This window comes from Typopeltis vanoorti, chromosome 5 (genome assembly GCF_054136105.1).
Source record: "Typopeltis vanoorti isolate ZY-2024b chromosome 5, IOZ_Tvanoo_1.0, whole genome shotgun sequence".
NCBI classification, from domain to species: domain Eukaryota; kingdom Metazoa; phylum Arthropoda; class Arachnida; order Uropygi; family Thelyphonidae; genus Typopeltis; species Typopeltis vanoorti.
The window spans coordinates 140,140,524-140,160,638 of NC_143553.1; the positions used below are offsets into that span (position 1 = coordinate 140,140,524).

The window sequence follows — 20,115 nt, forward strand, 5'->3', positions numbered from 1 at the left end:
CAAGATCTGAGAGGCCTGCTTCACCAAAATGGTTATATTTAATGTGTCTTATGTGTTATTTCTTACGTATAGAGATTGTACATCCTGTTTCACCAATGTACGGTAAGTTAAGGTGCAGGATGTGCTAATGGAAGGAGAGGATCTTGAATATGTTTTTAAGTTTAGTAGGTGGTTTTAAAGGTGGCATTGAGGTTATAATGGTGTAGGATTCTGTTGATTTTTTCCGATAACCCTTTAATGTATGGAATGGCTATGGTTTTACTGTAGTCTAGATTCCTTTTTGTTGATGTTTTATGAAGTATTTTATTGATAGTATTTTTGTTATAGCCATTATTTATGAATGTGTTGCTGATGATTTTTAGTTCCTGTTTCAGAGCTTGCTGGTTGGAGCAAATTGCTATGGCTGTTTTTAAGGGTGTTAATGACTCCATATTTTTGTGATGGGTGGTGGTATGAATTAGTGTGTATGTATTGGTCAGTGTGTGTCGGTTTGCGGTAGACCGTGAAGGATAGACTGCCTGAAGGAAGACGTGTGACCAGTGTATCTAGGAATGGGAGCAAGTTCTGATTTTCAATTTCAATGGTAAATTGTATGCGTTCATGTTGTTTGTTCAGGTGGCTAAGGAATGTGTTTAGCATTTGTCGCCCATGTGGCCAGATAACGAACACACACTGTCAATGTATCTAAGCCACGCTGTAGGTTTTGGAGTGGCAGAATCAAGAGCACTTCGTTCGAAAGTTTCCACATAGAGGTTAGCAATTGGGGCAGATAGCGGCTAGCCCATAGCTGTACCTTCTTTTTATAGGTAAAATTTATTTTGCCACATGAAGTAAGCGGACTGTAGTACGTGGGCAAAGAGGGCCGTAATGTCCAGCAGAAATTTTGGGACACCATATATTCTGGGAGAGCGAGCGTAGTGGGGTATAAGTTTTTAAACCGCATCTGATGGCCACAAAGTGATGGACTTAAGGTATTTTTTCTGTTTTATTCTTTATCCTTAAGTGACGGACTTAAGTCTGTCACTTCATGGCCATCAGACATGGTTAAAAAAACTTATATCCCGCTCTCCCAGAATACATGATGTCCCGAAAGTACACAAACAAAATGTGCCGCTTCAATCTATTGTAGAAGGAATAGATAGTCCTAATTACCACTTAGCCAAGAAATTAGCATCAACACTCAAGGAGTTGGTAGGTCATTCCCTCTCCTGCATAACGCACAACACTTTATAAACAAAATTAAAAACATAACACTCGACAAAGACGACTTATTAGTCAGTTTCGATGTTTCTGCCCTTTTCATAAATGTACCAATCAATGACACAATCCTTCTACTACGGAACAAATTTCTGCCCGACATTACGGCCTTCTTTGCCCACTTACTATGGTCCAGTTACTTCGTGTGGCAAAATAAATTTCACCTACAAAAAGAAGGTACAGCCATGGGCTCGCCACTATCCTACCCCAATCGCTAACTTCTATATGGAAACTTTTGGACAAAGTGCTCTTGATTTCACCACTCTAAAAACTGTGTGGCTTAGATACGTTGACGATGTGTTCATTATCTGGCTGCATGGGCAACAAATGCTAAACACATTCCTTAGCCACCTGAACAAACAACATGAACGCATACAATTTACCATTGAAATTGAAAATCAGAACTCTCTCCCATTCCTAGATACACTGGTCACACGTCTTCCTTCAGGCAGTCTATCCTTCACGGTCTACCGCAAGCCGACACACACTGGCCAATACATACACGCTAATTCATACCACCACCCATCACAAAAATATGGAGTCATTAACACCCTTAAAAACAGCTATAGCAATTTGCTCCAACCAGCAAGCTCTGAAACAGGAACTAAAAATTATCAGCAACACATTCATAAATAATGGCTATAACAAAAATACTATCAATAAAATACTTCATAAAACATCAACAAAAAGGAATCTAGACTACAGTAAAACCATAGCCATCCCATACATTAAAGGATTATTGGAAAAAATCAACAGAATCCTACACCATTATAACCTCAATGCCACCTTTAATCCACCTACTAAACTTGAAAACATATTCAACTCCTCTAAGGATCCTCTGCTTCCATTAGCACATCCTGGAGTTTATTACATTCACTGCACCTGTAACTTATCGTACATTGGTGAAACAGTATGTACAATCTCTATACGTAAGAAATAACACAAGCCACATTAAATATAACCATTTTGGTGAAGCAGGCCTCTCAGATCATGCTCTCAACACCTTGCACCAAATCGACTGGAAAAGTACCCGCTCTTTACACCACACTAAAACCTGGTTGAAAGAGAATTTAAGGAAGCCTGCAAAATTCTGATAAACCACCCAAATATTGACAATAATGGCAGCATGAAAATTCCAAGAATCTGGATGGCACACATTCAGCCCACCTAACACGTAGTATCCAGCATATGTCAGGACTCTAGGCAACCTTCAGCCAGTACTGGAAACCATTCCATACAAACTGGTTGGAATATATATGTATGATCATGGTGTTAATATATATATATAGATATATAGATATAGATGATACACACACACATTGTTGTTGCTCCCAATGTAATTTTACAACCAGTAGATAATATTACTAATAGGACTCTAGCATTGATGTATATTTTTCGTTTCTTATTTATTTTATTTTTATTCATTTATTTTTTTTTTTTCGCCAGAGTTCAGGTCAATAATGGTTATAACAGTTTGTCAGTAACTTTAACGAACCATGTAGATTAGTGTAGCTTGTTTTCTGTATGTAGTGTATATGCTCCAGAAGATAACCTTTTATATAAAGGTCGAACGTCGAAAGTGGATCTTAGTTTATATTAAACTAAAGTTTTACTCAAACATGGTAGTTGTCTCCATAATTTTCCAAAACGTATTTGGATCACCGTTTAAGCCTAAAAGAAAGGAACAACATAATATCTAATGTGCTGGTTTGGTCACCCTTTGCAATATCCCCTCTAAACTTCAATTCCCTGTCCACAATCATACCTAAGTCCCTGGCCTCGGTTTCCTGCAGTTCATTTCCATCAATAATAGAACCCAGCTTCGGATCTCTTCCTAAAGTGCCACTTCACACTTGGCTACACTAAGCTGCCCATACTGCAAGTCTGTTTAAATCTTCTTGCAGGATCGCTGCATCACCTTCATTTATTATTGCTTTTATAAGTTTAGCATTGTCAGCAAACAACTGAATATTTCTTATCAAAGCATTTATTATTATTACGGGTATCTCCATGGAATCGGTAGACTCATCACGAGAGACACAAACTATCAAAACAATATCTATCATATCTCTTCTTGAATTTATTTACAGACGAAGAACTCACAACTGAGTCAGGCAATGCATTCCACTCATTCACCACTCTCCAGGTGAAAAACCTCATTCTCGCGCCTTTGTTAACCACACTTTTCCTTAATTTCCAGGGATGACCTCTTGTTCTTCCATCACTATCACACAGCTGAAACATTTCCCCTGCATCAATCTTATAAAAACCCTTTTAGTAACTTAAATGTTTCTATCGTATCCCTTCTTCTCCACCTATCAACCAACCTCTGCAATCCACAAGCTCTCAATCTACCAATGTAGGGACCATTTTTTTTGCATCACTCTCACCAACTTAGTCACTCTTCTCTGAACCCTCTCCACAGGCTCCTCATCTCCAAGGAATCCTGGTGACCAGACCTGAGCACAGTAATCCAAATGTGGAAGTATCAATACTTTATAAAGGGAAATAATAACCTCTTTATCTCTCGATGTTAGTGTGTTCCTCGATAACCAAGTAATCCTATGTGGAATTTTGGACACCATAGCAATATGTCCCTTGAACTTCATCTCCCTATCTACCAACACCCCTAAGTCCTAGTCTCATCAGTCTCTTGGAGTACTATTCCCTCAATGTAGTATATAGCTGGTAATCTTTTAATCCCAAAATGCACAACTTTACACTTTTCCACATTGAACTGACATCCATTACCTTTTGCTCATTTTGCCAGCTTATTTAAATCATCCTGCAAACTCTCAACATCAGCTTATTTTTTATTATGCTACCCAACTTTGCATCATCAGCAAACAACTATATATCTCCCTTTAAGCCATTTCCTATATCATTTATGTACAAATTAAACAATGGCCCAAACACAGTCTAGGCACATCACTGGTCACCTGCCTCATCCTGGACTCTGCTACTCCATACAGGTATCTCTCCCTGAGCCATTCTCCTATTCATATCACCAGTTTAGTATCCATCCCCATCTGCTCCAATTTGTGCAACAGTATTCCATGGGGTATCCTAAAAAAAGCCTTAGCAAAATCCAGACGTACCACTGTGTAGCCATTTCTTTTGTCCAACTCAGATGTCATTCTATTATAAAAAGGTAATAAATTGCTAACGCAGGATCTACCTTTAACAAAACCATGTTGGCCCCTATTGAGTATCATATCCTGATCCACCTTTCTTGAATTCTGTCTTTAAGCAACTTTTCCAGTACTTTTACTACCACACCCGTGATGGTGATTGGTCTGTAATTAACTCTCCTTTTTAGAGCCACCTTTATGAAAAGGAACTACTTTGCCTTCCTTCCACTCCCTAGAGACCATACCAGAGTTCATACTTAAGTTAAATAACCAAGTAAGAGGTGTTGACAATTCCTTTGCACATTCGTGCAATGCCCAAGATGATATTCCATCTAAACCCACAACAGTGTTTGCTTTTAAATTTTGCAATATACTAAGTACCTTTTGATTTCTTAACTTCAACACATTAGTTATTGCTACAGGTACAGAGATATCCTCACTTGGGTGATAGACTTTTTAAAAGTGATCACTCAGTAACTCTACTATTGCATCCGAATTTGTCACCTCAATACCATCAGCACCGACTAAAGTTATCCTTCCGAAGTCATTCTTCCTTTTACTTTCCACATAGCGGAAGAACTCTTTGGGATTACCCTTGATCTCGTTGGCTAAGGTCTTCTCATAATCTGATTTAGCTTTTCTTACTATGCTGGTAACCTTCCAAGCTTGAGCCTTATACTGCTCATGTGTGTACTGATCACCTTTCTCTTTTAAATTCTCCATAACATTTTCTTTTTTTTCTAATCAAGCTTGACACTACCACTCATCCATCTAATGCCTACCTTGTTTATCTTCCTGACCATGGGAACACAATCTGATATTGCTTTCCTCAGTAACCCTCTGATTTTATCCCATGCACTGCTAACATTTCCCCTGCAATATGTTCTGCCATGGGACTGCTGCAAGCTCATTCTGAAGCTTGTTATAATTCCTTACCTGTAGTTCTGTGTATACCCCTTCTTAAGAGAGAAATCCACAAATTTTGCAACCTCCCAAGTCGATACCACATGATCGCTCTCACCAATTGGAGGTAACAAGGACACCTTATGCATATATCCTCTGAACCAATGACCAAGTCCAATATGTATCCCTTCAGTTATGTGCTGTTTCAAGTAATTATCTCGTAGAAGATGTAAGAATTCTATTTCCTCTTTGCCACATGATATTTCCTCCTTCCAATTGATATCGCCATAATAATCACTAACCCTGCACTCATTGCACTAATTTGCTGATCAAACAACAGAGGACCAAGTACTGAGCCCTGTGGTACACTACTGGCTACTTGCTTTCTCCTGGACTAAACTCTGCATAAAGCACTTTGATATCTGTCCCTCAGCTGTCCTCTAATCCAAATCACCAGATTCATATCCATTCCCATTTACTCTGATATCACTGAGTAGGCATTTCCCTTATCCAACTCCATTGTCACTTGATTATAAAAAGTAAAATTACTAAGGCAAGATCTACCCTTCACAAAACCATGTTGTCCTTTATAGAGTATCATATTCCTATCTACCGAGTTTTGAAATTCTTTTTTCTCCAATAATTTAAGCACCACTCCTGAAATGCTGACTGGCCTGTTATTTGCAATTCTATCTTGAAGCCTCCTTTATGCAGTGGGACTATTTTGCCCTCTCCACTCCATTGGCACCTTCCCACTGCTGAATGCTTGTTTGGGGGGGGGGGAGCTGTAAATTCCCTTGCACATTCTTTTAATACATGGGCTGATATGCCATCTAATCCAATCCCATGGCTGTGTTCATATTGAGGTTCTGCAATATTTTGAACGCCTTTATTTTCCTATTAGTCAATGTCACATCTGGCCCTGCAATGCCACCACCTAGATTGTACACCCCTGCAGAATTCTCACTCAATAATTCAACTATTTGATTCATCATCATCACCTTTTAAAGTCATTCTTCTGTAGTCATTTATCTTTTTACTTGGCACATTTGCAAAAGAAGAACTTGAAGGTTTCTTTTGGCCTTGTTAGCCATCTTTCTCTCATAATTAGCTTTATGTATTCAAAACCAAGTAATTTTATATAAACTTGGTTTTTAATCCTATTTCCCAAGTGAGTAAACAGACAAGTAAGCCAAGTTTGTGCCTGCTTGTAGTGCAAGTCTGAGGCAGCTCATAGTAGCAACTCGTGGTAAAGGTGGATTAAGAACTGATCACTTTCCTTGGTATTTTTCCCTTAATGTAAAGCAAATACCCTTACTGAGATGCATAAAAAAGCAGCTGTATAAATTCCCATTTCCTTCCCTGCCTGTGACCATTCCTCCTTCCAATCTATGTCCCTTTTATTGAAATCTCTCCACCATAATAATTACTTGGCCTGTACTCATTATGCTAATTTGCAAATGCATATCATCTATATTCTTCCATATACCCCCTGGATTATAGCACCAGTTAGTTACATATTTAGTCTTGTTGGCCTCATCATCATTGGCTCGACAGCCCAATGTGGGCCCTGGCCTTCTTCAGAAACTTCTGCCAGCCTTCCTTATTCAATGCCAAACTACTCCAATTTTTGACTCCTAAAACCTTAATATCTTGTATCACTCCATCTAGGTCTTCCAATTTTTCTTTTTCCTTCTGGCTTAGACATTAAACATCTTAACTATTCTATTACTATTCATGTGTATAATGTGTCTTGCCCAGCTTAATCTATTTATTTTTATGTAATAATGTCTGGCTCATTAAATCTGTATAGTTCATGGTTATATCTTTTCCTCTACAAACCATTCTCTTGTATTGCTCCAAAAATATACGTATACCTGAGAACTCTTCTTTCAAATAGACTTGACAATCTTTCATCTGCCATTGATAATACCCAGTTTTCAGAGGCATAGGGTAACACTGGTCCTACAAGTACTTTGTACATCATTATATTTGTTTTTCTTGAGATCAGATGTGACTTTAGGTGGTTTTTAAGTCCACAGAAGCATCTATTTGCAGAAAGAATGTCTGAATCTCAATACTGATATCATTTTTACAATTAACTTCTGATCCCAAGTATATAAAACTATGTACAATTTCAAATTTATAGGAACCAGTTTTGATTTGAGAAGGATTATCGTAAATCTTTCTAGTTACTTTCATATATTTTGTTTTTTCTTGATTAATCTGCAAATTCATCTTCTATGCTGCCTTTTCTAAAGTGATGAGAGTTTCTTTCATTTCTTTTCATATCCTTCCTATAATTCAATATCTTCTGCATATGTCATAATTTGTACAGACTTGTAGAAAATAGTTCCTCTTGTATTAATGCCAGCATCTCTGAAAACCTTTTCAAGTTTTATGTTAAACAGTAGCAAGCTAAGCCATCCCCTTGTTGAACACCATTTTTTTATATATATTGGATCAGAAAACTTTCTGAATTTTGATCTGACAATGAATATTTCTCATTATAGCGTCAACTAAAGCAAATAAGTTTTTGTGGAATCTGTAGTTCCTCCACTGCAATAAATAAGTTAGATCTATCTATGTTATCATATGTGGTTCTAAAATCTATGAAAAGGTGGTGTGTTTCAATTCCAGATTCATTACATTTTTCAAGTAATTGGCGTATATTAAAAATCTGATCATTTGTAGATCTTCCTTGATGGAATTCACACTGATAATCACCAATAACATTCTCTAAATAGGGATAGTCTCTTAAATAGTATTAGAGAAAATTTTATAAGTTGTACATAGTAAATTAATTCCTCTATAGTTAGAACATATCATCACATCACCTTTCTTATGGATGGGGCATATGACGCTCAGATTCCATTCGTCTGGAATTGTTTCATTCATCCAGATTTTTGTTGATAAGTTGACACAGCTGCTTGAGGTATTCTGTACCTGCACTTTTAATTAATTCTGCTTCTATCTTATCCATTCCTGGGGCCTTATTGTTCTTAAGTTTTTTAATAACTGTCTCCACTTCTGCATCTGTTGGTACTGGTTCAACATATTCTAAATCTTGGCTCTCTTCCACATCATCTAATTCAGTGGTTCTTAACCTTTTAGTAGTTGCGGCCCTCCTAGTTTGTAGTAACATAATAATAAAACTTTTTTTTAAATTAGTGGTTTAACTTTCCGATTATAATGACAAAAATAATCAGAAAACAGAAATCAACTTAAATATTACTGTAAAAACTTTATATTTAGGAAATATAAATTGTTTGCTCATTTTATCAAGGGGTAAATTTTAAGAAATAACAAATCAGTATTACAGCACTTTCGAAATGTAATTGCAGTTTCGAAGTTTCAACACTTTCGAAATGTAATTACAGTTTCGACATTCAAGTTTCGAAATGTAATTGCACTCAAGTAGCACTTAATAACGTTTAGTTCTATGCATTTATACTAGTATTATTAAAAACTTCAGAGAATCTCTTCTATCACGTTCACACGTCCAGTAGGCAGATGTCACGACTTGCAGTGTTGCCAGCAGCGAAAAGTTGACTTGTGGTGCCACCACAAAAGAAACTACTGCATTAAACTGCACAATTCAGATTATTAATACAAAATGATACAATTTTGAAACAAAGTAAAATAAGGAGCAACAAATAATTTTTAAGAAATTTCAAAATTTTAAAAACAAGAAACATTCTATAACTTTTCTACGGCCCCCTAGGGGGCTACGACCCACCGGTTAAGAATCACTGATCTAATTGATCAGATATATTTGAATTCAATAGTTCATTGAAATGCTCTGCCCATCTTCCTAGTATTATTTCATTCCTACTCAAAATTATATCCTCCTTATCCCTACATAACATTGTTCTAGGTTGGAATTTTTTACTATTATGTAACTTTTGATAGAAAGATCTGCTTTCATTCATACTTCTGAGATGTTCCAATTCCTTAAGTTCATCCTCATGGCATTTCTTCTTTCTACTCTAATGCACTCTTTTTTCTTCTTTTCTATCCAAACGATATTCCTCCACAGCTTTAAGAGTGTGGTTTCTTTACTGCATTTGTTTATATGCCTCATTTTTTGGTACAGTCACATGTTCACATTCTGCATCAAACCAATGGTTATACTTAACTCTACTGACTTTTCCTAATACTATGTCTGCTGTTGTCACTATGACATCCCTAATTCCTTCAGTCCTTCCTTGTTAAACTTTCTAGTATGGGACCCATATATCTTCCTTGCATTAGAGATTCTGCTTCTAATCTTTGATATAATCAAATAGTGATCAGAATCCATATTTGCTCCTCTGTAGGTTCCATCAAATTGGATAGATGTTTTGCATCTGTTAAAAGATGATCAATTTGGTGCCTCCATCAGGAGACTTCCAGGTCATTTTATGAATATCTTTGATTAAACACTGCATTACCAATAACTATTTCTTGAAGAAGCAAAGTTGATAAATCTAGTCCCATTATCATTAGTGTCATTATGTAAACTATTTCAAAATGGTTGGCCTGTGTGTATCCTCTTTGCCTATCTTAGCATTTAAATCACCTAAAATAATATTTACATCCCTCTTTGGGCATTCCCTATAGATCTTATCTAATTCATAAAACAACTTTTTTTCAGTATCATTCTTTTCTTCAGTTGGAGCATGTACATAATGTAGTTATGTACATGCTATAGTTAAAAAAAAAAAAAAAAAAAAAACTGTCCTTTAATTCGTAACCTACACATTCAAGGTGAATTTGCTTTGAAGTCCATGATAATGTTTTATCCTCTTGTTTACAATGAAACTTGTTTCAAACATGTGATCTTTCTTTTGGCAGCTATAAAACAATATGATTTTTCTTTTCCATTTTCTCCTCTCCTGTCCATCTCATTTCTTGTATAACCGTAACAAGTATCCTGTATTTATCCAGTTGCTCCAGCAGCATTTTAAAGCTCCAGATTGGTAAAGAGAAAGTACATTCTATGATCCAATTTTCAAATCCTTAAGACATTTACCATTTTGTCACCATTTAGTCCATCCAGCAGTTATTTCTTTAGATTTCATAAGTTTTTTATGACCCCCAGAGATGGGGTGACTCAGCTCTGGGTACCCATTTTAGTCGCCTTGTACGACATGCATGGGCTACAGTGGAGCTATTCTTATTTCCCAGCCATTACACAGGGACTTGTTGGCTTCTGTCTCACACCAAATAGTTCAAATGAACTGCCCTTTGAATCCTGATGTACTTCTACTCTTTTCGGATTTAATTCCTCTTCTATCATTAGCACCCCCCCCCCCCATCCTGTTCCTTCTCTCCTCTCTGAAGACACTATATCCCTATGACCATATCATCCTCTGTCAACCATGTCTCATTAATGCCTGTAACTTTTGGCAAAGTTGTGCTAACCAATGCCAAAATCTCCTGAACCTTATTTCAAATACTTCTGGTGAACCTTTCTCAAATGCAGGTAAGAATAATTTTGCACATTAAGTTAAGAGAATGGTGTTAGATGAAATTGGTAGATGATATAGTTGAGGTATTCAATAAGTAATGGATAAGATGGGGCGATGAGACGATGTTATGGACATTTATGGTGGGGAGATGCACAAGACCAGTTAAAATGGACTAACCTCTATGCTTCTTCCAACAATGGACTGAAGAAAGCCCTTGTTGATTATGATGAGTCAATAAACAGTTAATCAAGATATTTCATCTTGATAATTATTACATAATAAGGAGTATTTAAAGGATATGAGAGAAGGATGGATTGGTGGTGAGCAGGAGATAGGAATTAAGTAAAATTTGATGTTAATAAAGATAGCAGGACCAATCACTGCCAATCTTAAGGAAATATTTCAGACAGTTAATAGCAGTCTTGGTATACTTGTTAAACAAGTCTGACAATAGGCGGCAAGAGGGTGAAATGATTCCAAAGAAAGTGGCAGGAGGGTTAAATTCAGTGGTGACCCATACATAAGCACTGTGACACTGCAGCACCCCAAGGAAAAAATGAAAAAATTAAATTTTGTTTGTGTTTATAAATAATAACAATGCTTACAACATTATATAAATACAATACAACATGTTAAAGGTTACAGTTTGTTTAGACATTGATTGAATAGTTAATAATTGGAATTGATTGATTAATGCTTTAGATTAAGAAACAAATGCACTGCGATCTAACTCCGATATTTGTTTGTGCTTGTCATTGTACGTTATGTCATTCCCACACTGCTCAAACGGCAGTGTATCTTTAGTATGCTTATGCACGTTATTTCTGTGAGATATGAAACATTTATTATTGGTGCGTGTGTGTGGTGAACTATTTTTTGTAAATCTTATTTTATTTTGTTAAAATAACATATAATTATTTATTATAGATACAAGGCTGAATTATGACTAGTGTCACTGTTGAAAATATGAAAAGACTTATTTTTTCAATTATCGTTACACGAAACAAATGCACTGCGATCTAACGCCGATATTCATTTGTGCTTGCACGTTACATCATACGATACACTGCTGTTTGGGCAGTGTATCATATGATTCCACACATTATTTCTGTGAGATATGAAACATTTATTATTGGTGCGTGTTCGTGGTGAACTATTTCTTGTAAATTTTATTTTGTTAAATAACATATAATTTATTTATTTATTATAGATACAAGGCTGAATTATAAAGAGTGTCACTGTTGAAAATATGAAAAGAATTATTTTTTCAATTATTGTTACACGAAACAAATGCACTGCGATCTAACGCTGATATTCGTTTGCGCTTGTCATTGCTATTGATACGAAACTTTTATTATTGGTGTTTGTTCGTGGTGAGGATGAAATATTTTTAATAAAGCAATTTTTAATATGTAAATTTATTTATTAATAAATTCGTTACTGATTAGGGGAAAAAAAAGTTTTTTTTTTGTATATGCAGCACCCCCCCCCCCCCCCACTTAAAATTTCATTGGCCACCACTGGTTAAATTGTTCCATTTTACAAAGAGGAGTGAAGGGGGGGAGTGATAAGACAGTCTGTGAGTTATAGATACAACCTATTAAGATCTTGAATAGCTGGTGAGGGCTAGGATCCAAAATTGGGTTGATATAGCAGTATTTTCTAATAGTCAAAGATAGTGTTTTAGCAGTCTTCATATGTACTGCAAGGTGACAAATGCATTATAGAAAGATGCATAGATTTAGATTTTGTAGAGACCTTTGATGGATTGCCACACAAATTGGTAACTAAACTGGGTTAGATGGGAGATAGATAATAGGCAATTGGCTGTCGTATCACAAGTGGTGTGCTATGGGGAACTATTTTGGACCATAATTGTCAAGTTGAATGTCAATGATATTAGGACAGGCTGAACTAGACTTAAAGATAATGCAAAGTTTGGGAGAAGTAGGTGTAGAGTAGACATTATGTATGGCATTACAAGGGGGGGGGGTCTAAGTGGGCAAGTGATTGGTGCATACAATTGTAAAGTTTTGCAATTTTTTGTAGATGAAAAGTGGATGAAGCATATACAGGTAGTGGAGAAATTTTGAAGGAGATAGATTTGAGAGATTTATCTCAAAGTGGATGAAGTTTATTGCACATTTGCTAAAATTCTGAGGACATCAACAGATTATGGCAGTGAGAAGAATCTTGATAAATAGGAGGAAAGTGGTTAATGTTCCATTGTATTAAGGCCTTGATTAGGCCACATTACACAGATCTAATCACCTGGTTTTCAAAGGCAATCAGGACATCTTGTGAGTTTGTCTTGATATCCCACATTTGAGAAGATAGACTTAAGCCTGAAATGTGGGATATTAAGACAGATCGAGGAACTACCATTAATTGGGGGTTATGCCCCCAATGTCTCATGAGAATGGAGGAGGGTGAAACAAAAGGCCATCCCTGGAAGCTGTATAAGGAAGGTATGAGGAAGGTATGAAAAGGATTCTTTTTCGTGACAGGTGGTTGGTGAGTGGAATGTATTGTCTGAGAGAGTGGTAAGTGTAGAAATGTTAAATGAGCTTCAGACATTGTTTAGTCTTGTAGCAGTGGAGGGACTTCTGTAATGAGTTTAGACAATGGAATTCTAATGTTAATAAGATATGCAGGGTCTCCTTATCATCGGGCTAAATGGGCTATAGCCCAGGGGTGCCATTGATCCAAGGGTACTTAAGAACTGAGTAGCTTTTTTTCTGTTGTGTGCATTTTTATAAATACAAATAAACTACCTTTATATTATAAATATTGTCGAATTAAATAAAAATGTGCAATGTCGATATATTTTAAAATAAATTTTTTGCAATGAAAGTTACTTAATTATGTATTATTTAATTATTGCTTGGTCCATTGTGATTAAGGGGCCAAATTTTTTTAGCCCAGGGTGCTCAAACTTGTTAAGAGGGACCTGAAGATATGGTTGTTACTCTTTGAGAAATAATTTTCCCAAATATTGCAAATCTTTCAGAATTTGATATGTGGATGTTTTCTTTTTTATGTATAAATTGTGTGAAACTTGAATGGAGGAGGGGTGGGCATCACTGATGTCAAGAAAGCAAGAGGTATATGAGGAATTAAACTTGAATTAAATTAAACTTGATGCTAATATTGCTGTGTGTTTTGGGAATGTTACAGGGAGTTGATAATGGTTTTCATGTACTTTTTTTGACAAGTCTAAGATTAGGACAACTTCCAAAGGAGTGGAAAGAGGGCAATCTGCCATTTGTCTGGAGTTGTAGTTAGTGAGGTCCAAGATTCAGAATTGAGTCGATAGCAGCAGCATTCTCTTTGGACAGCATGGGTTTGCTGAATGAAGATAATGTTTTAGCAGTATTATAAGAAGGTGACAAATACATTGACCTAGCCACATTGGCATTTTTAGATTTTACAAGGGCCTTAGTTTGTCAAACGACAAACTAATAATGGAATGATGGGATTGGATAGTAGCGTGTTAGATTAAAGGTTGGCTCTCATAGGTATTGCCAAGCTCTCTCTCTCTCTTTGTGTGTGTATGTGTGTACTCTCACAGTGAGTTTTTTGACTCCAAGGTTTGATAATTTATTTTACAATCTTCTTTTTTCAGAGTTCATCTCATTGTCACAGTCAAAGAGAAAACGGGGTTGATAAGCAAGCCCGGCGGAGGCTTATTTTTGCCAGTGTCCTCTGTCTTCTTTTTATGATAGGAGAAGCAGTGGGTAAGTATGAATTTTGACTTTACACTGTGTAAATTTAAACTTTCATACATGGCAGTATGGTTTTTGTTCTTTTTGTATTATTTTTTTTTTATGTGCAATCTGGAAACTTTGCTCCAGAAACCAAATTCAGAACTTTTTATAAGTGACTTGGCATCTAATAAGCAGGGATAGTGGTCTCGCACTGGATTACAAGCTTCACCGTGTACCTTGAGAATACATTCACAAAATGTCTGTGCCCAAGGTCGGGCATGGACAGCCATACCTGTGATCTTTTGGTTGGAGAATGAAGATACTATCCACTCAGCCAACCAGGCTATCATAAATTTATTTATTATGGTAGATTCAACTTAATGCAATGAGATGCAGTTATGTTATTTTACAAGATTTTCTCTTATGTCAGAATTTAGCACTGTTGAGATCATGTATGCACAGAAGACAAGGTGTTTCCTGTGTGAAATTTATTCTTAACTCTTAACTGCATGTCAAAAACTTGCAGAACAGAGCCACCCATGAAAGATATGAACAAAAATAATAGTACCACTGCAGTTCACTAAAACGTTTTCACAAAAAAAATCAAACTGCATCCAAAAAAACTTCAAAGAACAAATCCTATGGGGGTGGGGGGGGCTTCCACTTCCACAAAATTTATGGCCTTACTATAAACATTAATGATATGTATCATGTGCATGCATCAAAACATGAACTGTTTTTAATGGAACCTCAACTGTTGCCTATAGTAACTATTGTCTCCTTCAACTATTCAGACTACATCTGCATGATTCCTTCCATAAACAGTGGCTAATGTGCATTTGTCAAATTTAAATTCCATGCCAGAAATCGCTAAAATTCTTGAATCCCTTTTTATAATTTACTCTGGCTCATAACTCTGGGTGGTTGATGGAGAGATATCAAAGAGTAGTTTATTCAGGAGTAGAGTCCAAAAAACAGCCTGTGACTAGTGGTGTGCCACAGGGTTCTGTTCTTGGACCACTGCTGTTTAATCTGTTCATTAACGATATAGGGAATGGTCTAAGTGGGACAGTTCATTTGTTCGCTGATGATGCAAAGTTGGGTAGGGCGATAGTGAATGCAGAAGATGTCAAAGTCTTGCAAGATGACTTAGATAGATTGGAGTTCTGGACTAAGGAGAATGGATGTCAATTTAATGTGACAAAATGTAAGGTTATGCATTTCGGAGTGGAAAGATTAGCAGCAGTATACCACATTGGCGGAACTGTACTCCAAGAGATTGATGAGGCCAGGGACTTGGGAGTGTTGGTGGATAGGGAGATGAAGTTTAGGGGGCACATTGCGAAAGTAGCTAAATCAGCTCATCAACTCACTTGGTTGATGAAAAATACCTTGACGAGCAGAGAAAAACAAGTTATTGTACCTCTGTACCGAGCCCTGATAAGACCTCATCTCGACTACTGTGCCCAGATTTGGTCACCTCGGTTCCTTCTTGATGGGGAGGAGGTTGAGAGGATCCAGAGGCGAGTGACTAAGATGATAGCAGGTCTATGGAATGCACCATATGAGAACAGGTTGAAGATTTGTGGGTTGCAGAAACTAGTTGATAGGCGAAAAAGGGGAGATATGATTGAGACATTCAAATTGCTAAAAGGATTCTATAGGATTAATTCAGATGATATTTTTGAGATCAGGACTGGTGGTGGGAGAACTAGGGGACACCCATGGAAGCTGGGCAAGAGCGTGGTTAGCAGGGGTGTTAGAGCTGGGTTCTTTACTTTTAGAGTGGTAAATGAGTGGAATAAGCTGCCAGAGTCTGTTGTGGGTGCTATGACAGTGAAGCGAGTTCAAGGCAAGGTATGATAGATACTGTGAGAATGTTGAACAGCTGTGTGAACATGATGTTTAGGGCCTCCCTCGATGAGTCTAAGGACTCCTGGAGTAGCCCGTGGTAATAATAATAATAATAATAACCTCTTTACACAGTTTCACTTCCATTTACTTTAACTTTTCCTAGTTCTCATAAATAATGTGGCAAAAAGATTAAGGCTTCTGACCTAATGATCCTCTCCTTCATATGATGCATCTCCTTCGCGGCTGTCTCCAGATTAGATCGCGCTCTGAGGCAAACAATTAAATATCACCCTTGATGGATTATAAGACAAAAATATAAGAAAATCTCCAATTACTATTTTGTTTTTATTACAAGAGAAACATTAATGCAAAATGATTACATAATAATATTAATGTTTGCTCTACGGGAATATCGCAAAACTGTTTATAAGCTCTTCTAAATTTAAATTATAAGCTATGTCTGCCTCTATCGATATAGTTGCTAGACCAACCAATCTTTCTTGGGTCATTGCTGTTCGCAAATAATTTTTAATCAGTTTAAGCTTGGAAGAACTTCTTTCTGCACTTGCTATGCTAACAGGAATTGTTAGCGTTGCAACAGCGGCTACCACAGTATGGCCGAACGAGCTCCCTTATTAAGCCATGCCGTGAGGCAGGCTGCCTCTATGCTACACCCTGTCGACGGTACCGATCTCCTTAATAGCTGTCTGGTGGATTGACCAAATGAGAATGGATTGACAGTTTGGGACTTAACTGACTAAATTGTTTATTCTAACTTAAATCAGGAACAGACATAATGGACAACATAAACTTTCATTCTAGCTGGGGCTTCAGTCAGTTAAATGAAGCCAAAGCCCTATGATTTTCATCAGGGAAGGGTAAACAGTGAATCTGCTCAAGTAGCTGACTTTTTAGCATCAGCAGAATTGAAGATGGGCACCATCAACATAAAAAACATCAGTGGAATAGGATTCGAACTGGCAGAACTAGAAAAGCACCACATAGATATAATTTATTATTATTGAGATAAAGAATACAACCAGGTGAGATCCTGCTAAATAATATATAGTGTTATATCTGGTTGACATTGATGTAGGGTAAGGAAGAAGTAGCAATAGCATATTCAACACCAAATATGGGATACCTGATTGGCATGTAATTTCAAGTAGTTCAGTGGGCAAATTTCAAAGTGGAGAATTGATACTTATTTGCCTGTAGTCCCACAGAAGGTTCTGCTAAGGAAGAAATGGAGTAAAGGGCAAAGCTATTAATAATAGTAAGTGCCTGTTAGAGTTCTGTTTAGGATGTGGGTTAGTTATCATTAGCATTGTTTCAACATAGATATGCACAAATTCACATGGAAAGAAATTCATGCAAAAGTCACACTGACCATTATTGTTAATAGTAACAACTTTATGCTGGTTCAGGATACAATAATATACAGAGGACTTTAAAACTAAGTGATGCTCACTTCCAATTTCATCAGAATAAAAATAACATTTTGAAGTTAAAAAGATAACTCAAGCATCAACATTAGAACTCGAGCATCAAACTATAGGCCTATCTGTATGTCAGGTATTGTAGTTAAGTTGTTGGAGAAGCTTGTGAGAACTAGAATCCAGAATTGGGTTGACAACAGTGGTATTATCTTTCATGGACAGCATGGATTTACTAAAGGGACGTCAGGTTTTAGTAATCTACTTACTTATTACAATAAGGTGACTGCTTCCATGGACAGAGGAGAAGGATACACAGTAATATACATAGATTTCACAAAGGCTTTTAATAGATTACCGCATGATAAGTTGATAGTCAAACTAGAGTGGATGGGGTTTTTGGAGACTGGCTATCTGATAGATATAAACAAGTTGTGTATGGGGGAGCGATATCCAGGAAAAGAAAAGTTACTAGTGGTGTGTCTCAGGGGTCTGTTTTAGGGCCATTGCTGTTTAACTTGTATATTAATGATATTCATTTGTTTGCAGATGATGCAAAGTTGGGATGAACCATGAAGAGTAGAGAAGATCTTATGGCCTTACAAGAAGAAGACTTGAATAAATTGAATGATTGGGATTGGGGATGAGAGTTCAATGTTGCAAAATGTAAGGTTTTAAAATTTGGAAACAAAAATGGGATGCAGAATTTATGCTTGGTGGGGATATATTGTCGGAGGTGGAGGAAACGAGATCTGGGGGTGATAGTGGATAAGGATCTGAAATTTATGGGACACATAGCCAAAATTGTGAAGACAACACAAAGACTTTTGAAGTTGAAAGTTTATTTTTCACTTGGTTGACTATAATAAATTTAGTTTAATCCTTTATCCAAGTGTGAGCAAACAAAGTTTGTGCCTGAATGTATCTTCAGGATTGGGATAAGGTAGTACAACACCGGGAAACTCGTTGCAAAGGTGGAGCAAGCTAACATCACTCCTATCTCAGTATCTCCCAAAATGCAAAACGCATCTCCTTGCAGATATGTATAATGTTATGCATTAAGGGGAGGGCCACTACCCAGACTAGTTTAGACCTTTATTGAGGTCTCTTGAGTGGGAGCCAGGCAGAAGCATACCTCCTATAGGAGATGAGATGACTTTGCTATTGCTTCTGCCTGGTATCTCCATGTCTGGGCCTGGCCCCCACTGAAGAGACCTCAATAAAGGTCTCTTCAGTGGGTAATGTAGTCTGGGTAATGGCCCTCCCCTTAATGCATAACATTATACATATCTGCAAGGAGATGTGTTTTGCATTTTGGGAGATACTGAGATAGGAGTGATGTTAGCTTGCTCCACTTCTGCAATGAGTTGCCTGGTGTTATACTACCTTATCCCAGTCCTGAAGATACTTTCAGGTGCAAACTTTGTTTGCTCACACTTGGATAAAAGATTAAACTAAATTTATTGTAAACACAAAGGCTTCTGGGAATATTGCAGAAGACACTAACTTGTAGAAGTAGGGAGATTCTTGTTCCATTGTATAAGGCTTTGATTAGGCCACACATGGACTATTGTGCCCAGATTTGGTCACCTGGTTTTCAGAAGGATGAAGAGATGTTGGAAAGGATTCAGAGGCAACTAAGGTAGTTTCTAACCTCTGGAATGTAGAGTATGAGGAAAGATTGAGAAGATGCAACTTGCAGAGTGTTGGACAGTAGGAAGAGGGGAGATATGATAGAGACCTACAAGTTATTAAGGGATTGTTATAGGATCAATGCTGGAGAGGGTCTACAGAAAATAATGGGAGATCAGGAGAACTAGAGATCATCCCTGGAAACTGTATAAAGAGGGTGTGAGTAGGGAAGTGAGAAACGGGTTTTTTTCATGCAGAGTAGTGAATGATTGGAATGCCTTTTCTGAGAGTGTGGTGTCTGCAGAGAATTTGAGTGTGTTTAAAGCATGGTATGATGAGCTCTGTGTATAATAAAAGGACCTCCTAGATGAGTCTTTGACTTCATGGGGTCTTGGGTATTAATAATAATAATGTTTAAAAAGAATTAAAAGTTGAGCAGCTTTTACATGTGAACTGTAGACTGTACTGTTTTATTCAATAAAATAAAGAAAGTTGGAAATCAAGAATTCAATCTGTGGCAAATTCTGAAGAAAACTGATTCTGCTAGGGAGTAATGTGAAGTTTTTTTTGCAAGGATAGAAAAACTGGAATAACATGTTGTATGCAAGAAGTTAGAATTAGTCCAGTAAGTAAAAGAAGAAAGCACATCAAAAGTTTTACCAAGAAAGTCTGCAGGTTCTCTTAGAGTATCTTTCTTGTTTTATGCATATGCTTAGATCCACAATATTCCACACAGGAATTC

General features: G+C 36.9%; 1 protein-coding gene across 4 annotated transcripts in view; it reads left to right on the forward strand.

Annotated features, from left to right (window-relative positions):
- The window catches only part of LOC150106874 (proton-coupled zinc antiporter SLC30A2-like), a 185,963-nt gene that overhangs the window by 96,832 nt on the left and 69,016 nt on the right, over window positions 1–20,115 (forward strand). For all 4 annotated transcript variants that reach the window (XM_090393362.1, XM_090393364.1, XM_090393365.1 and 1 more), the window contains exon 4: window positions 14,370–14,481. In XM_090393362.1, the coding sequence (XP_090249488.1) occupies window positions 14,370–14,481 (112 nt within the window). The remainder of the gene's footprint in view (window positions 1–14,369; window positions 14,482–20,115) is intronic.